The sequence below is a fragment of the Octopus sinensis genome, linkage group LG21 (genome assembly GCF_006345805.1).
Source record: "Octopus sinensis linkage group LG21, ASM634580v1, whole genome shotgun sequence".
NCBI classification, from domain to species: domain Eukaryota; kingdom Metazoa; phylum Mollusca; class Cephalopoda; order Octopoda; family Octopodidae; genus Octopus; species Octopus sinensis.
Window position 1 is genome coordinate 14,361,134 of NC_043017.1, and position 23,151 is coordinate 14,384,284.

Consider the following 23,151-nt stretch of genomic DNA (forward strand, 5'->3'; position numbering starts at 1 on the left):
GCACAATACCATAACAGCCTGGCTTTAGTGAATATGAACATGCATGAATGAAGCCTGAATAAAAGAAGGGTAGTAAGGAGGTGGTTGAGTGACAATAAGGAATGAACAGGGGGGGGAGAGACTGATGTGAAATATGAGGTTGACTGATGATTGAGGAGTATGCAGAGAAGATGATGTATCGTTTATTGAGTACCACATGGAATCGAGAGGGTATGGATTTGGATAAAGGAATCACACACAGAATTCTTATATTAACTTAATGATCAAAGTGGAGTTGATGCTAAAAATCATTCACACACACACAAAAGTGTAGCATGGCATGTGGTTAAGAAGCTTGCTTGGCAACATACTTTGCAAACATGTCATTTAGGGTTCAATCCCTATGCACAGAATGTTAAGTGCCTTCTACAACAGTTCTGGGTCAGCCAAAGCCTTGTGAGTGAATTTGATAAGTGAAAACTGCAAGAAGCTTGATGTATAAGCATGTGTGTGTGCGCAGGGGTGGGGATCCATCTGTTTATGCATCTAGACTTTTCTATTTGTATAAACATTCATAGCTCCTTGCTACTATGTCTGTAGCAGCTACACAGAACCCCAGACTAGGTCATTTTTTAACAGCATCTATAGAATCATGGAACCAACAGCTGACAAACAGTTGCCTAGCTTTTTGCTGGAAAACCAGCATTTGAAGATGACAGAGTTCAACAAGATCTTTTAGTCATCAAGACATGGCAGAATTTCCCGAAGATCTATCTTGAGGAATGTGTCATAGTCATGGAATTCGTTTAAGCTTTGAATGGGGTCTGGCACAACATCCACAGCAATGATTAGGCTATATACATGGCAAACCACTATTAAACATGGTTGTAAAAGCACTTGAATGAGAAATACAGTAAAGTCAGTCCTTCAGGTCAATAGAAAATTTGTCATCCATTAACATAAGCACGACTTCTCAATACTCAGCCTGTTTCTGTTCTTTCTTTTTAAAGATGATCTGTTTGAGGGCCGCGTAAATGAACAGTTTTTGCATGCTGAGCCAAAAATACCAGGAGAAGAAACTGACCTTGCAGTAGCCCAGTTCAACCAATGATATTATTAATGTAGATGCTATAATCAAGGCATTATCTCATCAACAAAGTTGTATTTCATAGCACAGCCAACAGACAAATGGATGCTTGAAAATTCTGTGTTATTGAACTAATGAACAAAAAACATAAGGACTTGTCTGTTGAAGTGTGAAGAAACAGCATGAAGATGAGAAGTTTTGATACTGTGTGTGGCCAATGAATGACCTGGTTATAGAGGTGACCAGCAGTTATGAAGCAAGAGTATAAATACAATGAAATCTGAGAAAAGGTAGGGATCCTCAGTGAAGAGGGTAGGTAGAGGATAGATTTTGCAATTCAGTCATAGGAGATGGAAAATGCACAAAAATATCCAGAAAGTAGTAAGACGTAGGGTTTCAGGAAAAGGACACGAGATACAATCGTCATAAATTAATGAACTGGAAATTTGTGTTTGTAGTCTTGCTGAATATTTGTGAAAAGCAAGGTGAAAGAAATGTGAGTAGAAATGAAAGTGAGCCGTTGTTGTTTAGCCTCAGATCAAACCTGATGCAGCAGAAGTGTTCCAGCCGATCACCATTTTACCAACATGTTCTAACGTGACATTGTTTAATAATTCCTACTTTTTCAAAACATTAGGTAATTATTTGATGGAAATCTGGCTCCTATTTCCAGCAGGTCAAGATAACATGTGGCAGTTCTGTTGTTGGTTAATGTTTGCGAAAAGACAGTAGAGATAAAAAGGGAAAGAATAAAGTTATAAACATTAGAAAATGAACCCTCAAAGATGAAATTAGGTTCAATAAGGCCTGTTTCTGCAAGATGTTAATTCCTGAGCAACACACAGACAACATGTCTGGGGACTCCAACTAAAACCTATACAGGTTAGAAAGGACTCTGTGATCCATTCTGAATGTAGTAATTCTCATGTTGGTTGCATGATAAAACACACACAACTCATGTTGTAAAGTGGTTTGAAATAAGATGGGCATTAGGGCCCTGTAAAAATCATGCCAAATGAAAATAAGGTGGTTTTTCTGTTGCTCTGTGTGTCTAATGTCAAGGGACTGCAATAGGAAGTAAAAAACTTCACAAATGTCTAACCTTTGCAAAGATGAAAACAAAAAAAAAGGGTAGAGAGGGGTAAAAATGAAAATGAAGAAATAAACACTGTTGGTAATTATTATAATTATATTGACTTATATACTTGTTCCCTGATTAATAAATTATATATGCAAATGAGATCAAACATAGGTTTAAAAATGATAATCACACTCAGGTATATATATATATATATATGTGTGTGTGTATAAGTGGCAATAGGGAGAAATGTTATGGGTCAATATTTTGGGGTATAAAGACTAGAAAAAAATCAGTTTTCTACTGGTTGGAGGAGAAAGTTGATCTGAAATTGTGTTCAAACTGAAAGAACTGCATCATAGACCAGTAATGCTTGCCATTTAAAAGACCATTGTAGATCTACTTTTGTTTTATTTTACATTTGTATAAAATATCAATAAATGTTAGCATACATATATTACCTGTGTCTTGGATAAGATGGAATAGAATCTATGTTCAGGTCGTACATGTACAACAACATCTGTCAATACTTTATGGCATATGAAATGGTATTACATAAAACATAAGTGAAATATTGTAATAATCCATGGGTTTTCTGGAAATGGCCACCAGAATTCATCCACAATGCAGTAGGGAATGGTTTAAGAAAATTTACATTAGGGAATCAGATTTGAAAAATAATTGGGGAGGAAAAAAACTAGTTGTGCGATCAGAAATGAAATTATCTTAAGAAATAGGAAATATAATTATCATAGATCACTTCATTGATTTAGGTAAATATTGGGATCAGTTTAGCATTTACAGATCATAAAATTTGGCTGTGAGGTTGGAGATCTTTAATGACACTACAATGTGAAAGAAGAGGAATTTATCAGATACATTAATGTATATATAAATATATATATATATATACATATTTTATATATGCTTGTTTGGCAGGTGTACTTGATACATACTGCAAGTTTTTCCTTTTCAGCAGCTTCCTCCTGGTTATTAGAAATAAAAGATCTTTAAATACTTTGAAAGAATTCTTCAAAACAAGATTATTAACCACTTTCAAACAGTTAAGTTTCCTAAAGGTTAAAGAAAATCTAGGAAATGATTAAACAAGTTTGTTTTTTTTTCTTTACAATTTCAATTAAAAGCTATATATATATATATATATATATGTATGTATATATATATATATATATTATATATATATATAATATATATATATATATATATATATAATACTGCAATAATTTTATAACCTCTAATGTCTACTTTGGTATCATCAGAAAGAAGACTGATAATCATTTCAATGGAATACATCAAACACACAAACAATTCTCATGTATAAATAAATAGACAGATTTTACTATTGTCTGTAAGGAGAAATCTCCAATTAAGTTTTATATATTTTCCATAAATATTTATGGAAAATATAAAATGCTTCTCCCTTTTATTTAACCAGTGGACTGCAACAGTAACAGAATGAACATGTTGACAGCATTGTAGATAATGATAGACACATTTCAACATAAATATTTTAAAAACAGAAATTGGATGAGTGAGGAGAGGTCATGTTGGTTCAACCAAGAAGAACTATATTCATAACAAAAAGAAAAAAAAGAAAAAAGCTAATTAATTAATTCAAAGACATGTTAATTAAACACAAACAAAGATAAAACTTCAAATTCAGATTTAAAATTGAATAATCTCCACTTCTAGAAATTAACTCTAATTAGCAAGAAGCATGCTGCAATTACAAGTGTTAATGCTACAGTTCTATATAGAATCAATCAATTAATCTTGGTGATTAGATTAAAGCTAAATACACGGATGGCAGAAAGACAAATTGATTTTAAGCTAAAACTAACATGGCTGGTCTAAACCTAAAAGAAGAGTGAATTGTTTCACAATGAAATTCAAATGACACTGAAAGAAAACAGATTTTTTTGATAGACTGGGGTCGGGTAGATCTACTGTGAGTCTTTCAACTATCTGTGAAATCTATGGCAGTGTGTATAAAGATATTAGGGATAAATGAAAATATATATTCTATATAACATTAGCTATGACTAGGTTTACACATGAAATACATGTTTAGTTTTTATTTATATAGTTTTATTTTATAGTTATTTGTGTGTGCACATATAAACAAGTAACTGTGCATGTATATGTATGTACTATATATATATATATATATATACGTAATTAATTAATATATATTAATTATACACCTGAACAGTGCCCGAAATGTCTGGATCTAATGAAAAATTTGCCAGATATATATTTTTGGTGGGGATCCACTAATGAAGATTTCAGCAGAAATATTTGATGAAAGATCAACATTACCGTATTTGTTTTGACAATAATGTATTAGGGAGAACCAACATCCACATGTCATAATCTTTCTGTCATTCCTTTGTCCGAATAACAACAATGTGTCTTCAGTGACAGAGTGCTTCACCGTGTTTTAATGTGAGGCATTATAGAATTGAAATGCTTTCAAGAAAATTAATCATGAGACGCAGTGCAGTTGAATGGCCACCAGAGTCCTCGAGTCTGTGAGGTGGTGGTGGTGGTGGTGGTTATAAGTCAGGAGACTCCATGAATCAACTCAGCATTATCAATGAAATACATTAAAAAAATGAATGCAATCATATCCAGATGTGATAACACTAGAGGAGATAATCCAAGAAGGACTCAACATTCCGGTATTTGGTAGAGTCAAAAATATTGAAAGGTCAAAGGTCACCATTCGCAGCTTTCATTGTTATTTCATGCTTTTCAATAATTCAAGAGCTCTCTTCAGAGATCCTAACTTGACAGTTTCCTTATCCATTTATTCATTCATACGGACATACACACACATACATATACACGTGTCTATACGTGTGTGTGTGTGATATATGCATGTATGTGTTAGTGTGTGTGCTAAATAGTGGCTACAGTTACAGTAGAAGAGAGAGCTCTGTGATTGAATCTAATAAAGCTGGTGAGCGATAAAAATTTTTGCTGTTGAATGAGGAATCTGCAACCAACAAATCAACAGAATTCTCAAGTAATCACAAAATAAAACCACAAACTACTGTAACTGGTGTATATAATATGTAATATTTAATAGTACTTCATATTACTGTTAATATTAAGACCAACTGATGTGAATAACAGCTGATATTGGCATGTCAACAGCTCTATACTCCATATATCAACATATGGGCCTGAAAGGGTGAGGGTCATTACTGGATTGGTTGACTTGAACTCAGAATATAAACTAATAAACTATATACCATATAGCTTCTGTACACCATTCTTCATATTTTGTTAATTTCCCCAACATTCTGACATAATTACGTAAAAAATTATGTCAACAGGTCTTCACTGCATTGACATAGTTATATAAAAAAGTACAGATCAGGCCCTTGAGAATATATTTTCTCTGCTACAGAGGAATAGATAGCTGAGTATGTGATAAACGATGGAGATCACCACTGCCACCATCATCTATACGTAATCTGTGATGATGAGTCTGCTAAAATTTATTTTGTTGGACTCATGGTTATGCATTAAAAATTTTGACTCTTAGACTCCTTGTTTTGAGTTGTTTTTCAAAGTGGCTCAATAATATCCTTCCCAGCCTGTTACTTCTGTCAATAGATACATATAAGTGTCTATTTATATATATAAACATACACACACACATATATATAGATAGATATATACATACACACACACACATACATACAGACAAGATGTTGCACATAACTATAGATTCACAAATAGATTTTTAAACTATTTTCATTGTTTGTTGATTGACTATTTCATTAGTTGTAAACCGACACTGCAAGCAGCCGCTAGGAAGAGCGCTACTAAACCAAGAAGGCAACTAATGGGAGGCAAGATGCAACAGATACATACTTCAAGTTTTTTCTTTTCAGCTGCTTCTTGCTGCTTGTCAAAAACACGGAAAGAAATGAATGTGCTTACGGGTAAAAGGTTGGCCTCACTTCTAGCTTTCACCATCAAAACATTTAATTTTTTTTATATACATTAAAGTCACTTACTTTGAATAATAAAAATAATGAATAATGAACAGAAAATGTAATTAAAATATTTTATAACAACATACTAATTATTGTAGAATTATTTTGAATCACAAACAAAAGTTTATTTTTATTAATACAAAACAAAGTGATTTTTGAGTAAAATCATATATCTATAAGCTGTAACATAATTGGAGTTAATTATTATTAAATCATTTATAATTAAGTTGAGAGGTTTTAAAAATGCATAACATGCATATTTATTGTTAAACATCTAACCTAGGTTTATTGGAGTTAATGTTATTAAAGATACACTTCTTTACTGACGATTTAGTACAGAGCTTGCAAATATTTATCCTTGTGACTGGTTTTGACAAACCAATAATCCGATGTAACCCATTTTCTTAAAATATATCTCAAAAGGGAATGCTTAACATTTGATACTTTTCTTAAGGAAACATTTGTTGGGACCGGTGTCGACAGAGGACCTCAAATAAGATGTGTGAGTGAATGTCTGATAATTCCCCACAATGTTAATGTTGGGAATAAAATTGCATGAATAACAAGTTAAACAGGAGCATTGTGTGTTGATTGAATCTTTGACCTGATTATTTGTGGAAAGAATTACAAGGATAGATGCTTTGGTTTGCTTTGAGTATCACAGCCCAGCATTGCCTAAGTGAAATGTTTGTATGCTTCAATGAAATTGATGTCAAAAAGATAAAGTTACTGTTTACTCTTCAGGTAGAACATGGATAATAGTTGGTTGTAGACTAAACAGAGAGGATATAATTGAGCAAACTCCAATACATGTTTTTATTAACTCTGAAGAAATGCCACTAAGCATTCTGTCCTGTAGGTTAATAATTCTGATAATTCACCACCTTAACAACCCTAATAATAATAATAATCCTGTCTACTATAGGCACAAGGCCTGAAATTTGGGTGAGGGGACCCCAGTACTCCACTGGTACTTATTTTACTGATCCCAAAAGGATGAAGGGCAAAGTCAACTTCAGTGGAATTTGAACTCAGAACATACAGACAGACAAAATCCCACTAAGCATTTTGCCCAGCGTGCTAACAATTCTGCCAGCTCACTGCCTTTTAATAATAATCCTTTCCACAATAAGCAGAAGGTCTGAAATTTTTGGGAAAAGTGTTTGTTGATTATACCAACCTTCGTGCTTCACTGGTGTTCATTTTATTGACCATGAAAGGATGAAAAACAAAGCTGACTTCAGCAGAATTTGAACTCAGAAAGTAAATATAGGTGAAATATTGCTTAGCTAATGATACTGTCAGTTTGCCACCACCACCACCACAATAATAATAATAATAATAATAATAATAATAATAATAATAATAATAATAATAATAATGGCAGAAGACCGACAATTTTATGAAGACTTAGTTGATTATATTGATCTGGGGGAGAGGGGGGGCAAAGTTGATCTCCGTAGTATTTGAGCTCAGAAAATTGTGAATTGCAACAATATCACAAAACATTTCTTTTGAATCTTTAACAATTTGGCCAATCTAACATCCTTATAGTAATAATAGTAAAAATAAATCTTTCCATTATAGGTAGAAGGCCTGAAATATTTGGAGAATGAGTTAGAGGATTATTTTGATCTCCCTGGTGGATTAGTACTCATTTCATTGACCCCCAAAAGGATGAAAGGCAAAGCTAACCTCAGCAGAATTTGAACTCAGAATATAATGGTTGCATATTTTGACACAAGGCCAGCAATTTCAGAAGAGGTGGGTAAGTCAGTTACATCAACCTCAGCACTCAACTGATACTTATTTTACCAACCATGAAAAGATGAAACACGTGGTTAAATTTAGCAGAATTTTAACTCAAAAACATTAAGATGGTTGAAATAACACTAAGCATTTTGTCAAACACAGTAACGATTCTGCTAGCTTGCTGCCTAAATAATAATAATGATCCTTTCTAATGCAGGCTCAAGGCCTGAAATTTGAGGGGAGGAGGTAGTTGATTTCATCGACCCCAGAATGTCTTCAACCCCAAAGGGATGAAAGGCAAAGTTAACTTCAGCAGAATTTGAGCTTTGAATGTAAAGATGGACAAAATACCCCTAAACATCTTGGCTAACATGCTAACGACTCTGCTACGTTGTTGCCAAAATGATGATAATGATAATCCTTTCTAATATAAGCACAAGACCTGAAGTTTGGGGAGAGCATGCTAGTTCATCGACCCCCAAAAAAGGGTCAACCGTGGCAGAATTTGACTCGGGACATAAACGAAATGCCTCTAAGCATTTTGTCTGGCATGCAAATGATTCTGCTAACTCACTACCCTTAAGACTACTACTACTAATAATAATAAAAATAACAACCTTTTCTGTTATAGGCACAAGACTTGAAATGTTTTAGGTGGGGGGGCACAGGCTAGTTGATTATACTGATCCCAGTGTGCAACTGGTAGCGACCCCAAAAGGATGGAAGGTCAAGTTGAACTTGGTGGAATTTGGAATCAGAATGTAAAGACGGATGAAATGCTGCTAAGCATTTTGCCTGGTGCAGTCATGATTCTGCCAGCTTGCTGTCACAATAATGATAATAATGATAATAATGATAATAATAATAATAATAATAATAATAATAATAATGATAATAATAATAATAATAATAATAATAATAATAATAATAATACAGCAAATATTCTGCTCAATACCACAGATTTGCTTGTTATTTGCTTGAGCTTAACCAGTTGAGCATGTCCCTTAGTGGCTGACGATATGTGCATCTCTGATCACGAGAAGAAGTAGTGGGGGAGCATCATAGCCATGTGTAGAGAGGGAGGCTTTGGGGTTTGAATAATTCACCTTTGGAAACATGGTTATTTTGTTCAACATCCTTAAGCAACCCTTATTTGGGGACCTTTTGAGTGGGGTGGGTTACTCAACCAGAAGAAAATTCTAACTGGGCCCCACCTGCAAGGTCATGTGCTGTTTATCTTGATATGAGATCACAATGTCGCACACATATGGTTGTGATGCATGTGCCTGGTGTACCCTTATCAGACGGGTAGTCATGATGGGTATACTGGGCTTCGTATATTTTACCCCAGTGTCACTTTGATGGCATGAACTGCTCTCTCACTCAATAATAATAATAATAATAATAATAAGAATAATAATAATAATAAGAAGAAGAATGATAATGATAACAATAGGTGTCTAGTTGAGACCTGGTCAGAAATAAAATGCAATTCAATTGGAAAATGATAACAATAATACCTGTAATCACTGCATTTTTTTTTAGGTTTAAATAATCTCTCGTTACATGCTTGCCTTCATACTCATTAGTTTTAATCTTGAATGATATTAAAGGATCATCCTTTTATAATTAATTCAGCCAGAACTTATCTTTTTATGTCACAAAAACCTGATTAATGATGTAAATTTTAATAATGAAGTCATTAATTTGAAATAATAAAATTCTGTTTAAATCTGTAAAGGAAAATATTTGAGAAATAATCTAATGATGTTTCTACTGAAGACTAACAAATATAAAAAATTCTGTTGTATATAATTAGATTTAGAAGCTTATTATTACAGATAAGAGCTTTGTTCTACAGTTTTATTTGTATTTTCAAATTCATATTTTTATAAATTTCGTTTTTATTAAAAAAAAAACAAAAACATTTTTACTAAGTATGGTATTTTTAAATGAAGGGAAAATCTAATATTTTGATATTTAACTGAGCACTTTTGATTTTAATTGGGTAAAATATGGAATTCAAGATATTGCCTGATCTGCATCATCTATAAATAGTAAATAGCACGAGAATTCTTTCTTTGGTTATAAACTCAGAGCCAAAGACACAAATCCGTATTTGTTGCATGGAAGTCTTGGTAATAGGGTTCACATTAGGGAATTCCATATTAGAGTAATATTTTCAAGAACACAACACTTTTGTAATGTAAGAGATCCCTGTTAGGAATCCATCTATGAATATATATATAAAAATTAATTTACGGTGTCATTAACTCTATTATTATCCAATGTAACTATTTTAAAAATGATAATAACAGAATCAATAACACAGGTGATAGCAGGCCAAAAAATAACATTAAATAGCCGAGGGATTAAAATTAATCAAAGGACATACTAGCTATGTCAACCTGCTTGAAATAACAGTCAAAACTGCAGTTTCATCAGTGTCTTTTTGGCGATTTAATAAAAGTTTTGACTGTTATTTCAAGCAGGTAGACATACTTAGTATGTCCTTTGATTAATTTTTAAATTTTATATATATATATATATATATATATATATATATATATATATTTGTATCTGTTTCTGTACCAGGGTTTCACACAACACACCAACCTCCAGTAGATTCTGCCATAGTTATTGAACCATAAACATAAACATACTTATACACCAAACACCTGTTAGGTGATAAAGATAAATCCATAACTCTATTAGAAATATATAAATACAAATCAGGTGTACTCACCTCTTGCCGTACTCCTTCTTGCTCCTCCTCTGCAGCAGTTAGCTCTTGAGCGTTGGCCAAATTATCAACAGCAATGGCCAAGAACACGTTCAGCAGTGTGTCTGGAGAGGAGTTAAGGATGTTTATATACTTTCTCTTCCATCTTTATCTAATCAAATGTTTGGATACCAGGAAACAGAACAGAATTTGCATATAGGTGCTTGTATGTGTGTGTGTGTAAATTTTGGTGGAATACCCAAACCATTAGCACATCAGACAAAATACTCTGCAGAATTTATTTTTGCTAATTTTGTTTTGAGTTCAAAATTTGTTAAGGCCAAATTTGCCCTTCATCCTTCTGGGAATTGATAAAATAAAGAAGCATTCAAAGGCATCAGATCAGTAGATGTGGCCAAAATTCCTTGAAGTATTTGTTCTTAAGTTGTTACAATTGCTGATTCAGTAATTCACAACTTCAGATCTCTCTTTAGACTCTAAAACTTCCACTATCAAATTATTTATTTCTTAACTATTTTGCCCTTCTCTATAAACATATTAAATCTCTCATTGCTAATAAACTACATTCTTAGCAGATTCTTCCATCATTCTGCTAAATTTTGGTCAAACAATATACATAAATTTCTTTAAACCCAAATATAACTTGCCGAAATTTTCTTAATTAAAAATTTCAATACTTCATATATCATTGATTTTTAAAACAGACACATAGCTTGAAATTTCCTTAAATTTGGTTGGTGGGGAGGTGTACAGTTAATTAAACTGAACTTATTATTGGAAAGATGGGAACCAAAGTTGGCCTCAGCAGGATTTGAACTCAAAACATAAAGTATCATAACTTAATACTGTAAAGTAAGTTCCCAATAATCTAACAGTTCTCTTAATTACCATATCAGATATTCTTTGTATTAACTGTGCAAAGACTTGCAATCCTAAACTTTCAGTAGAGAGTTAGCACAAGCGGAATGATTTTTAATTTTATTGATCGACATAGATATGAGTTTGGACTTAAAAAACACACCAAAGCATAATCTGGGTTTTAGAAAGATTAATCATTGATTTGGAATCTTATCCCAACATAAAGTAGGAGCTTTAAGGAATTTTGATTTTAAAATGTAACAACATATTAGAATTCTTAATGATGATGGGATGAATAATTAACTTAAAAAGGAAGCAAAATCAGAATATTGTTATTATCTCTGCAAAGGATAAAGAATATTTTGTAAACAAGTGATGTCATACTGAAAGAAGATATCAGGAATATTAAATATAAAAGCAAAACACTGTTAGAAGGATACAGTTTCCAAAGAGCACCAATATAATGAAATATGAGCAATATAACATGCCGCCACCACTTATTCCTCCTCTGGCCCGTATTCCACTGTACATGACTTCATTCCAGTCTTCACCAGTTAAAATCTAAAAGAATCAAAATGCATTCATGCAATCTGAGATAGAGGACTCACAGAAGGAGGGTTTCAGTCACATTTGCTGTTAAAAATATTCTTTAAATTGTTTTAATGTTTTTCTCATGACACAAAAAAAGAAAAATCTCAAATTCTTAAACTTGTTGTTCTTCAGATAATTTGAAAAATATTGAAGAAAGAGACAAGAGAGGGTGATGAGTTGAAAGATTCAACTTTAATTAACTATTCTGTCTATTTCTAATAATAATTACTTCAAAATTTTGCCACAAGAGCAGCATGGAGGAGGTGGGGGATGAGTCGATTACATCGACCCGTGTTTCACTGGTACTTATGATGATGAAAAGCAAAGTTAACCGTGGCAGAATTTGAACTGAGAACATAGTGATGGGCAAAATATGGCTAAGCATTTCGTCCAGCATGCTAACCATTCTGCCATCTTGCCGCCTTTCTTAATAATAATAATAATAAATTCAGCAAACAACCAACCTATTTAATCTCTCAATGCTGGACAAACACAGCAAAAAGACACAATGTTCCCTTACCGTTATTTCAGATCATCTGTTAACCTTATGTTTTACACAATCATCCACCTTCTACATTCCTTGATGTTATGCAACAACCACCAATATATCGGTTTTGGGTGGAGTTTGTCTCTATGAAACCATATTCTCAAGAGATAAGCTGCCATACTGATATATTATATGTCCAAAGCAATTCTCTTTCTGCTTTTTAAGAACTGACAGAAACGTTTCATGGCTCATGGTCCTCTCATCAATTAATACAACAACATTGTTAGCATTAGTTGTCCTCGGTTAGTAACTAATCTTGGTCCTGGTCCCTGACTATAACCTCCAGTAAACATTTGTGGTCCGTGAGTAACTGGGTTTCGTTGTTTTAGCAGGAAATGTCAGGAAGTGATGTAACTTATCTGAACCTTGCTGACAGCATCATTTGCTAGCAGAGGAAGTCATGGATTCTCAAACCTTTCTGTGTAAGTTGCTGTCAGTGAAAGAAATAGCTTTTGGTTACACAGATGGAGTAGACGGAAATGACTGAGGACAGGACTTTTCTCCAAGAAAAGTTTGAATATCTTTGATAAATATTGATTATTGTGGAAGAGAGAGAGAGAAAGAGAGAGGGAGAGAGAGCAGAGGGAGTGGGGAGGGAAGAAGAGAAACGGAGAGAGAGAGAGAGGGGAGAGGAGGAGAAAGGAGAAGAGAGAGGAAGGGACAGAGAGAAAAGGAAGGGAGAGAGAGAAAGAGAGAGAGAGAGATGTGTTGAGCTCTATTATGTTACCGGGTAGTGAAATATTGCCAAGGAATGTGGAGGATGTGTGTAGGTTGGATAGAAATGAATCTTGTGTGTTTCCCTGGATGTGTCTAATGTTCAATCGAGAGAATGATGGAACAGCGACAGACTCAGAAGATACCTCTCTCCATCTTTTCTTTGGTTTTCTTCTTTTGCAGGTTTCCTTCCACTTGCATATTTCATGGTCCTTCTTTATACAACCAACATCCTCTACACACATCACATTTCTGCACCAATTTCCTTCTCTTGTACACTAAAAATGATGCCCCTTACCAACAGCAGAGTACCCAACACACCAATGGTCTGGGAACCATGACGTATCGGTCATTCCCTGGCAAGTTGAGACTCAGGACAAATAAATTTGATCCCATTCTCCTCTTCTTTCTGGTGACGCTTCTTTCAACAAGGAGAAATTGAAAATTTTGACCAGGAAAACCAGCCAAAGATGATGGTTAGGAAGATGATGATGATAATGATGGTGTGTGTGTGTGCACGTGAATGCAAGTGTGTGTGTGTGTGTGCATGTATCTTTGCATACTTACTTGAAATACAGTTAGTAGCGCGATGGGAAATGTATCGAAATGACTGGCGGGCCTCCCTTCTTCAAAATTCATCCTGACAAACAAACAAAACAAACTGTTAAGCTTTTGAAATATCAAAAAAAAAGTTCAATGTTAACAACAATCTGTGACACAGAAAGCAGTTAATGGTAATAAAATGTTGGAGACACAGAGTGGCGGCAATATGAGACAACAGTGTTAAAGTGAGAGAATATCTAGCCAGTGGATGGATATAGCATGGATAAAAAGGACATCAAATAAAAATATCAATTATTGATATCATATCTGACATTGAGATATGGCCCCACGTTTAGAAGGCAGGGTAAAGTTGATTACACTGACCCCAATATTTAACTGCTACTTTATTTTTGCTGCCCCAAAAAGATGAGCCCAGCAGGATTCAAACACAAAGAGTTTGTAACTATACAATGGCTGGAATTTTTGTTTAGCATTTTGCTGACACAGTCAATGGAACAATAAATCAGAAGATATGAAATATCATTTGAAATGGTTAAATGACGACATCAAACCTTTCAAAAGCTTAGGTGTCACTTAGAAGCACGATCTGGAGGGTATGTATCATGGTTTTGATAATTCTTTTAGAGGCTGATGTAATTAATTGTGGGCAGACTTAAACATGCTCTCAACCCGTCCACCTTTGACACCCCAGCTGGAGAGGTTCACAAATCAAAGCCAACGAATGATAAATCTTTGCCACCTGAAGCAATGTGTGTCAACCAGGAGAATTCATCTACGAACCGATTACCCCAGCTCCCCTTCAGGTTTGGCGAAAGCGATGTGGTGGACAATGAAAAACCTGGCTGATGACAGTCAAGGCTGATCTGGAGCACAGCCTAGGCCCCCATATCTACGGCGTTCACCACTGGAATAAGGAGTGGTTGGAGATCACCAGGTCTGGTCGGCGTTTGTGAGATGCAGCATTGGGGATGAATGAAGCCAGCTCAACCCACCCAGGTGAATGCTGTCTCAAGACAAGAAGAAGACAATGTGTATCTACCAATCCTGTAATAAAGACTGTCTTTAAGATAATACCAAATGCCATAATTCTGCATGGCATTTATTTAACTGAGAGGAGATATTTAAGAGATAGTTGTGATAAAAACTGCAAGGCTAAAAAAAACAAACAAATCACCTTAGCTTTGTTGCTCATTAACAATAGTCATACTTCATTACTGAGCTGACTTTCATCATGTGTGTGTGTGTGTAATTCATTAAGATATAACTGTATAAAGGAGAGGTAAACACTATCAAACAATGATTAACTACACCAAACAGGAACGGAGACAACTCAAAATCAAACTAAGCACTTTTTGACACACAGTGCTCCAAATAATAAACAGGAGAGCTTGGTTTTTAACAGACAGGTATGACAGCTCTCAGCCTGTTTCAGCTTTGACAGATCTTCTTAGATAATATATGATGATATGAAAGGGAACAACAGACTAAAATTTAACAGACATAATTGATATTCCTGGGCATGTTTTGATGATGGAAAATGAGGTATGAACGATGTTTTAGGAAGAAAAGATTTCTGCTTGTACTTACATTCCACCGAATAATTGCATTCCAAGTAAGGCAAAGATGAGGATAAATAAGAAAAGAAGAAACAGCAGACTGACAATGGAACGCATACTGCTCAGTAATGAGACGACTAAGTTCCGTAGTGATGACCAATATCTAAAGAAGAGAGAATAGAGAGAAACAATGGGCAATTATAAGGAAGAAGAAAAAAATATTTTAAATGGAAACATTTTGGATTAACTTAGCCTCTGCCACTCTTGAAAGATTCTGTGAATAAGTCTTTCAGAAGAAGAACCTTAACCCTTTCATTACTATATTTCTGACCAAAATACACCCCTTATGTGTTTCAATTAATTTCTAACATAATCATAAATTTAGTCTGGTTTCATTAAACAACTATAACTTTTTTATTTATCAATATATTAACGTGAATTTTGGAAGATAATTTAATGAAATGTTCTCAACCAATTCTATACTATAATTTTTGTCACAAAGTGACTCTAATTGCAGGTAGATACAGGTAAATTCAACAAAATATAAAATTATTAAAATTTTGTTCAAGCATCGCTATAGAAAATGGGTTATTAGCTAATATTCAATTGGGTATACAACAAAATTTTACTATAGAATTTGTAATTCTGGGTAACTTTCTGATACCCATAATAATATTTATGGCAAAATAGGCCTTAATTTCATTTAAGGTTGTGGGAAATAACAAACTATCCTTTCTTTCGCTTTGTTTACATTTAGTGTAACAGTTCGTTTCCGCCGTAATGATTTCAAATGGGCTCATTCGAAAAAGTAAAAAAGAAATAGTCTAAGGCTTTACTCTTCTGGGAAAGTCCGTGGCTTGGTCCAGTTTCTTCAGAAAAATCACCGAAAGAAACAGTTTTTAAATTTTCACTCCATTCAGGTGCCAATTCATTTTCTTTATCGCTGTCGGAGCTCTCGGATTCACTGTTTTCACTTTCGGAAAATGAAACATCAGATTCATTATCAAATACCACATGCTTTTTTTTTTCAGTCATAGAGTTAGATTTATGAAGGTCTTCAGTAGAAAATCCATCGAATTCTGACTCGCTGCTTGATATAATGAAATTTGTATCCATTTTTTGTCAGAATTACAAATTTTGAAAACACAATAGGAACAAATTTCGGGAAAAAATCTCCCAAAATTCACGGAATTAAAATTACACTTCGAATTTTGTACAAAACTGTAGTTGAACTCTTTACGAAGTATAATACGTGTTTTCACGAATGTACTAAAGAGATTTGCTCTGATATTTTCATTTGAATATGAATAGGTAAATTCGGGCGGCTTTGGGCGGTTTGGTGACATTAACCAACATTTTTTTCGGGTGGTTTGGTAACGAAAGGGTTAAAGCAAGTACAAAATCCTGTTTATCTCCGCTCCAGATGTTTGAGTGCTGGACCCTTTATCAGCACCAGATCAGACAACTGGAAGCATTCTATCTTTGGTTTCATGAGGTGGGACAAGGTGTCTCATACCAATATCCTCAAGAGGGCTGGAATGTACAGCATTGAGGCCTGCATCCCTTGTCTTCTCTGCTGGGTTGGCCATATGATTTAGATGCCAGGTAACCGGCTCTCAAAGATGGTCTTATTCACAAACATATTAATAGGTATGTGCACATATCTATTTATATGTAGGTATACCCATATATACATACACAATGACAGACTGAAATACAACTCACCTTGTAACTTTAAATGTTCGAAGCAGCCTAAGGGCACGGAGTGTGCTGATGCCGAATGATGAGCCATCTTTAAATGCTGACCAGACCACTTCAAAAATACTACAAAGAATAACCTAACAAAAAAAGTGAGATAATTAGAATAAATGAGTTACCATCAAATTTATTGAATATCAGAGTCTTTCTCATTACAACCATCTTTATATTCACATTTAATTTTTATCAATTCTGAAGTTACATCCCTTGTCTGTTTTGATCAGAATTAATTAGTATAACAAATAATATTTTCTGTTCCCAGTGACTATTTTGTTTTTTCCAGTTCAAATGAAAAAGTCCTCCCATTATCATATAAACTATAAAATTAAGTGAAAACGTATTTCTCACAAAATTTACAAGAATTTGCTGTTTAATTTCAATTAAAATGTCTGCTACTCCAGCCATTTAAAAACCCTTCACTATTATTCATTGCAATTATAATTCTTTCACTTTTCTTCACTTACATTTAACATCTCTCTATCTGCCATTCACTCCTGCATCATTTGTCATTTAAACTTCCCTCTTGTATTGATATCACAAACAACAACACATTGTAAACTTTATGTGAGTTTAATCATTAAAACAGCCCAGGTTCAATTCTTGATCAAAGACATATATTTGAAGAACTATGGCATTCAACTATGATTATATATTGTTACACAGGTCAAACCACAGTAAAGACAAAAACAAAGAATTGAGGAAGTCAAACCCTTTCCTGTATTACTGTGTTTTTTAGAATACTATTAAGAATAGAAAACTTAACCAAAAGTCTAATCTAATGTAGTTAAAGTTAAATCAAATGTCTTTCACTGCTCTACTTCAAGTAGAATATTAATTAATGAATATTAATTAATGAGATTGATACTTACAAGACAATCGAATATGTTGAATGATGATTGAAAATAAAGTCGCACTCCCAAACCATACATTTTTATGAGCATCTCAGACATAAACAGGGCTAAAAAAACAAACTCCATAACATCTGTAAAAACAAAAAGAAAAGTAAATTATATTTTCTAAGCGTAGACTTTCAGTTTTTCTCCTTTCAAACTTTCACTTTTTTCAACCCTAGGTCTTTACCTCATCCCTAGGTCTTTACCTCATCTGAAATGGATTCAGAATGGGTGCTCAACGCTGAGCCAGATACTATGCCTACGCAGACTTATTGAAGAATCAAAAGCATTTAATCGCGATCTTGCAATGGTATTTGTAGACTTTTCTAAAGCGTTCGATTCTGTAGATAGGTACAAGATGTTTGAAATCCTTAAGCTCTATGGGATACCAGACAAAATCATTTCTGCCATCAAGGTCCTCTACACAGATACGTCATCAATCATCTTAACCCCTGACGGAGAAACATCATCTTTCTCAATAAAAGCCGGAATACTGCAGGGAGACACACTCGCCCCATTTCTTTTCATCATTGTTGTTGATTATGTGCTACGTATGTCAGTTGATACCATCTCTGGCAAGGGCTTTGAAATAAAACCAAGAAGTTCCAGACACCCAGCTGAGTACTTGACAGACACTGACTTTGCTGACGACATCGCTCTTATCAGTGATTCTCTCTCCAATGCCCAGTCTCTTTTACAATCTCTTGAACAAGCCTCAAATTGTGTAGGTCTTTACCTCAATGAGGCCAAAACTGAATACATAAACAAGTGCCTGTCCAACAGTGATTGCATCATCCATACTCTCAACAATGCGCCCTTAAATATGGTTTCTGATTATAAATATCTTGGGTCATACATATCATCATCTGGAAAAGACTTTCTAACTAGAAAGGGTATGGCCTGGTCAGCCTGTAATGACATGCATAAGATCTAGTCATCAAATCTAAGTAGAGACTTCAAACTTGAAATCTTCAAAGCCACAGTCGAACCAATTCTACTATATGGCTCAGAAACCTGGACGTTATCAAAGAAGCTTGAGAAGCGGTTGGATGGAACCTACACTCGCCTCCTTATGAGAGCTCAAAATCTCTCGTGGAGGCACCATCCAACCAAAATGCAAATATATGGGAAACTACCACCTGTGTCATCACTTGTGAAAGGTAGGAGAGTCCAGTTTGCTGGACATTGTTGTAGAGCTGAAAAAGAAGTAATTTCTACTCTTCTCCTCTGGAAGCCATCTACTCGCAATACCAGAGGGCGCACACTCTCCTATCCTGATGTAATCTCCAGGGATACAGGCATCCAGCAACAGGACCTCCTTAATGCCATGATGGGCCGTGAAGTCTGGCGTAGCATGGTAAATTCCATTGTCTCGACCACGGTCGAACAATGATGATGATGACCTCATCCCGCCAATAATGCAAAATTAAAATAAAAGAACATTTTTTTTATCCCTCGGGGTTTGGAAAAATATCAGTAACTGATATTAGTAGAGTGCCAAGAGCACCATCTGAGCATGATCGTTGCCAGAGTGGCTAACTGGCTTCCATGTCAGTGGCATGTAAAAGGCACCATTCGAGCATGATCGTTACCAGTGTCGCCTTACTGGCACCTATGCCGGTGGCATGTGTAAAAAGATTCAAGCAAGGTCATTGCCAGTACTGCCTGACTGGCCCCATGCTAGTGGCATGTAAAAAGCACCTACTACACTCTTGGAGTGGTTGGCATTAGGAAGAGCATCCAGCTGTAGAAACTCTGCCAGATCAAGATTGGAGCCTGGTGCAGACATCTGGTTCGCCAGTCCTCAGTCAAAATCGTCCAACCCATGCTAGCATGGAAAGCGGACGTTAAACGATGATGATGATGATGATGTGAATGGGGAAAATGGATATGTATACAGATTAAACAAAAGGGGTGTATCTATCTCTATTTATCTGTCTATCAACTTGAAGCAAGAGGGTCGCTGCATGACTCCATGTCTTTCCATCTCAACTTTTGAAAATTAAAGAAATCTGTGAAACCAGTTAAGTCTTTCAAAATAAAAAAAATTAAAAAGCTAGATGAACTCCATTCCATATTCAATTTCCTTCTTCTATATTTCTACCTATGTGCAATAGATGTAAAATTTATGCTGTTTAATATTCAAAATATGTTGCTTGCAAATACTTTTTTAGTTGAATCCCGATAGAAACATGCAAATTTATTCCATCACTATTTGTTGCATTGTAATAACGTATTAGAGTTTAATGACATCATGAATATTTTTACGATGTTTCTGCATTAACTCTCTCTCTCTCTCTCCTTCTCTCATATAAACAAACACATACAAATGTATGCATGTTGCTGACTGCAATACTTACAAAGAAATTCTGTATGCCACTCTGCTTGGCCATAATGTTCTGAGGCTACACACAGAGTATTCAGCAATACAAGGATAATCACAAACCAATAAAATGCTTGGGATTTCACACTTTTACGTATTGTAAACCTGTTGGAAAGAAGAAAAGAAATAAGATGGTAAATAATTAGTAGGTGTTTTTCTAATTAATTGGGTAAAAACATTAATGAGATGAAGATAATATTACTGAAAATGATGTTGTTGCTGATGATTATAAATTCAAGATGGATTGCTACTCCCACATCTGAATAGTCTACTCTCCCTTTGCCTCTACCCATAAAGAATATATCAAGCCAAATCCAATAAATGGTCACCATGGCCAATGGACAGTATGTCACTTAGCAATAGATTCCAAACTTTGAGAGTCTAACTGATTACCTCCATAGCATGGTCCTGTTTGAGTGGAGGTAATTTGAGTGATTACCTCTGTAGCATGGTTCTGTTTGAGTGGAGGTAATTTGAGTGAGTGGAGGTAGTTTGAGTGATTACCTCTGTAGCATGGTTCTGTTTGAGTGGAGGTAGTTTGAGCGATTACCTCTGTAGCATGGTTCTGTTTGAGTGGAGGTAATTTGAGTGAGTGGAGGTAGTTTGAGTGATTACCTCTGTAGCATGGTTCTGTTTGAGTGGAGGTAGTTTGAGTGATTACCTCTGTAGCATGGTTCTGTTTGAGTGGAGGTAGTTTGAGTGATTACCTCTGTAGCATGGTTTAGTTTGAGTGGAGCTAAGAGCAGAGACACAAATCAACAATGAAAATCAGATTTCAACAAAAAGGAAATATATTTGCTTAAACTGGTCAAATGAGAGGCCATGTTTTTAACAAGTACACTTTGTGACCACACACATCTGGCTTCAATTACACCTTAGGCAATTATCTCTCCTATAGCCACAAGTTGACCAGTATCTTTGAGTAAAATTTTAGCAGATAGAAACTCTGCAGAAGCCCATCCTATATATGTGTGTGTGTGTTTGTGACTATGTTTACTGGTGTAAACCAGTCTTTTAATTTATGCCCCTTCCACCAAAAGGTAAAACTTAGTCCTTTGATAAACAGACACCAATAAAATAGGAACCAAACTGTCAATATGATTGACAGAACCCTGTTGAAGGTAGTGCCCCAGCATGACCATATTCTAGTAAGTGAAACCAGTAAATGTTTAAGTCACCATCGGAGTGACCAAAACTTCAGAGTCAGATGATAAATTTGTTCTCTTAAAAAGTATAGAGTAACCCATCAAATTAGTGTAAAACTGTATTTACTATAACTGAACATAAAAACAAATACATATTATATATATATATATAATATATATATATATATATATATATATAGAGAGAGAGAGAGAGAGAGAGAGAGAGAGAGAGAGAGAGAAAGAGAGGGAGAGAGAGTGAGAGATGCTTACCTAAGATGTTTTTCTGCTCTCCAAAAGCCAGCACACTTTCCGTGGGCTTTTCTGTTTTTTAAACCTCTACCAAACGAATCTCCTATTGGTAAAGAACAAAGTTTATGATATCAGTATGTATATAAGTTTACACACTCACACATCCAATTTTAGAAATCAAAGATACGACACAGTTGTTACTCAGAGTTTGCAACTCTGTATAGTGAGTTACAATGAGTAGGAGCAACAATAATGTCAATGTTGAAACTGTGCTATCTTTATTTTAAAGAGATATTTAAACTCTGATAATAATGCATGGGATTTTTTTTGCCCTCTTATTTGTAAATACAAATAATTAAAATGTGTGTGTGTGTGTTGTGTGTGTGTGTGTGTGTGTGTGTGTGGGTGTATATGTAATATTTTCATGTAAGGAATGGTAGAAGACACTCGGCATAGAAGCAAAATCTCTGATTGATTGAAATATAAACAATGTACTTCTCTTCATTAGATATATTACAATGGCTGCTAGTGTGTGTGTGTGTGTTTGTGTGTGTGAATGTGTTTATACTATACTATGAAAATATGTTTACATTTTGAAAAATCTTTACACACACACATACACATATGTGTATGTTCGTGTATACATATATAAGAGAACACGGAATTCCAGAAAGCCTTTGAACAGATTAACAGTAAAAAAGGCCAAGACTAATTTTTATTATTCTAACCAACTCTTACCTGAAAAATGTTAAAATTAGTTCAAATCAACAGAAGAAACCAAAAAGGTTTCAAAAAAGAAATGATTAAGATTTGTGATGCTAATTATACGAAAAAAAAAAAGTCTAATTAATGAAGGAATATGGCTGCAACAGCATGAAGGGAAACATTCTTCAAGAAACCTAAAGAAGGAGGAGAGGAATACCCCAGGGTCACATTCTGCACAAAAAGCAAATGAGTGCTGACATACTAATTAATGGAGTTGGAATTAATAATTAATTAAAGCAATAATGAAAGAATAAGGGCATTAATAGTGATGAATTCTGCTCCAGAGGAGGCAGTCAACCTCAATATTTACATTAACTAAAATTAATTGAAATTTGAATGTAAGGTTTGCTGGGGTAGGGGTGTTTGATCTGAAACAGTACAGGGAGACAACTATGGACACATTTTGGTCTTATTACACCTCCTTGGTTAAGTACCAACTAACGAGAAACTAGATGACA

The 23,151-nt window shown here is 34.6% G+C and overlaps 1 protein-coding gene across 2 annotated transcripts in view; it reads right to left on the bottom strand.

The window, feature by feature from the left end:
- Window positions 1-23,151, bottom strand: part of LOC115222732 (voltage-dependent calcium channel type A subunit alpha-1) — a 998,519-nt gene that overhangs the window by 171,336 nt on the left and 804,032 nt on the right. For both annotated transcript variants that reach the window (XM_036511821.1, XM_036511820.1), the window contains 10 exons: window positions 21,950-22,031; window positions 20,512-20,639; window positions 18,128-18,240; window positions 17,226-17,338; window positions 15,532-15,663; window positions 13,948-14,020; window positions 11,969-12,089; window positions 10,674-10,774; window positions 6,051-6,080; window positions 3,101-3,130 (listed from right to left, as the gene is read on the bottom strand). In XM_036511821.1, coding sequence (XP_036367714.1) covers window positions 3,101-3,130; window positions 6,051-6,080; window positions 10,674-10,774; window positions 11,969-12,089; window positions 13,948-14,020; window positions 15,532-15,663; window positions 17,226-17,338; window positions 18,128-18,240; window positions 20,512-20,639; window positions 21,950-22,031 — 923 coding nt within the window. The remainder of the gene's footprint in view (window positions 1-3,100; window positions 3,131-6,050; window positions 6,081-10,673; window positions 10,775-11,968; window positions 12,090-13,947; window positions 14,021-15,531; window positions 15,664-17,225; window positions 17,339-18,127; window positions 18,241-20,511; window positions 20,640-21,949; window positions 22,032-23,151) is intronic.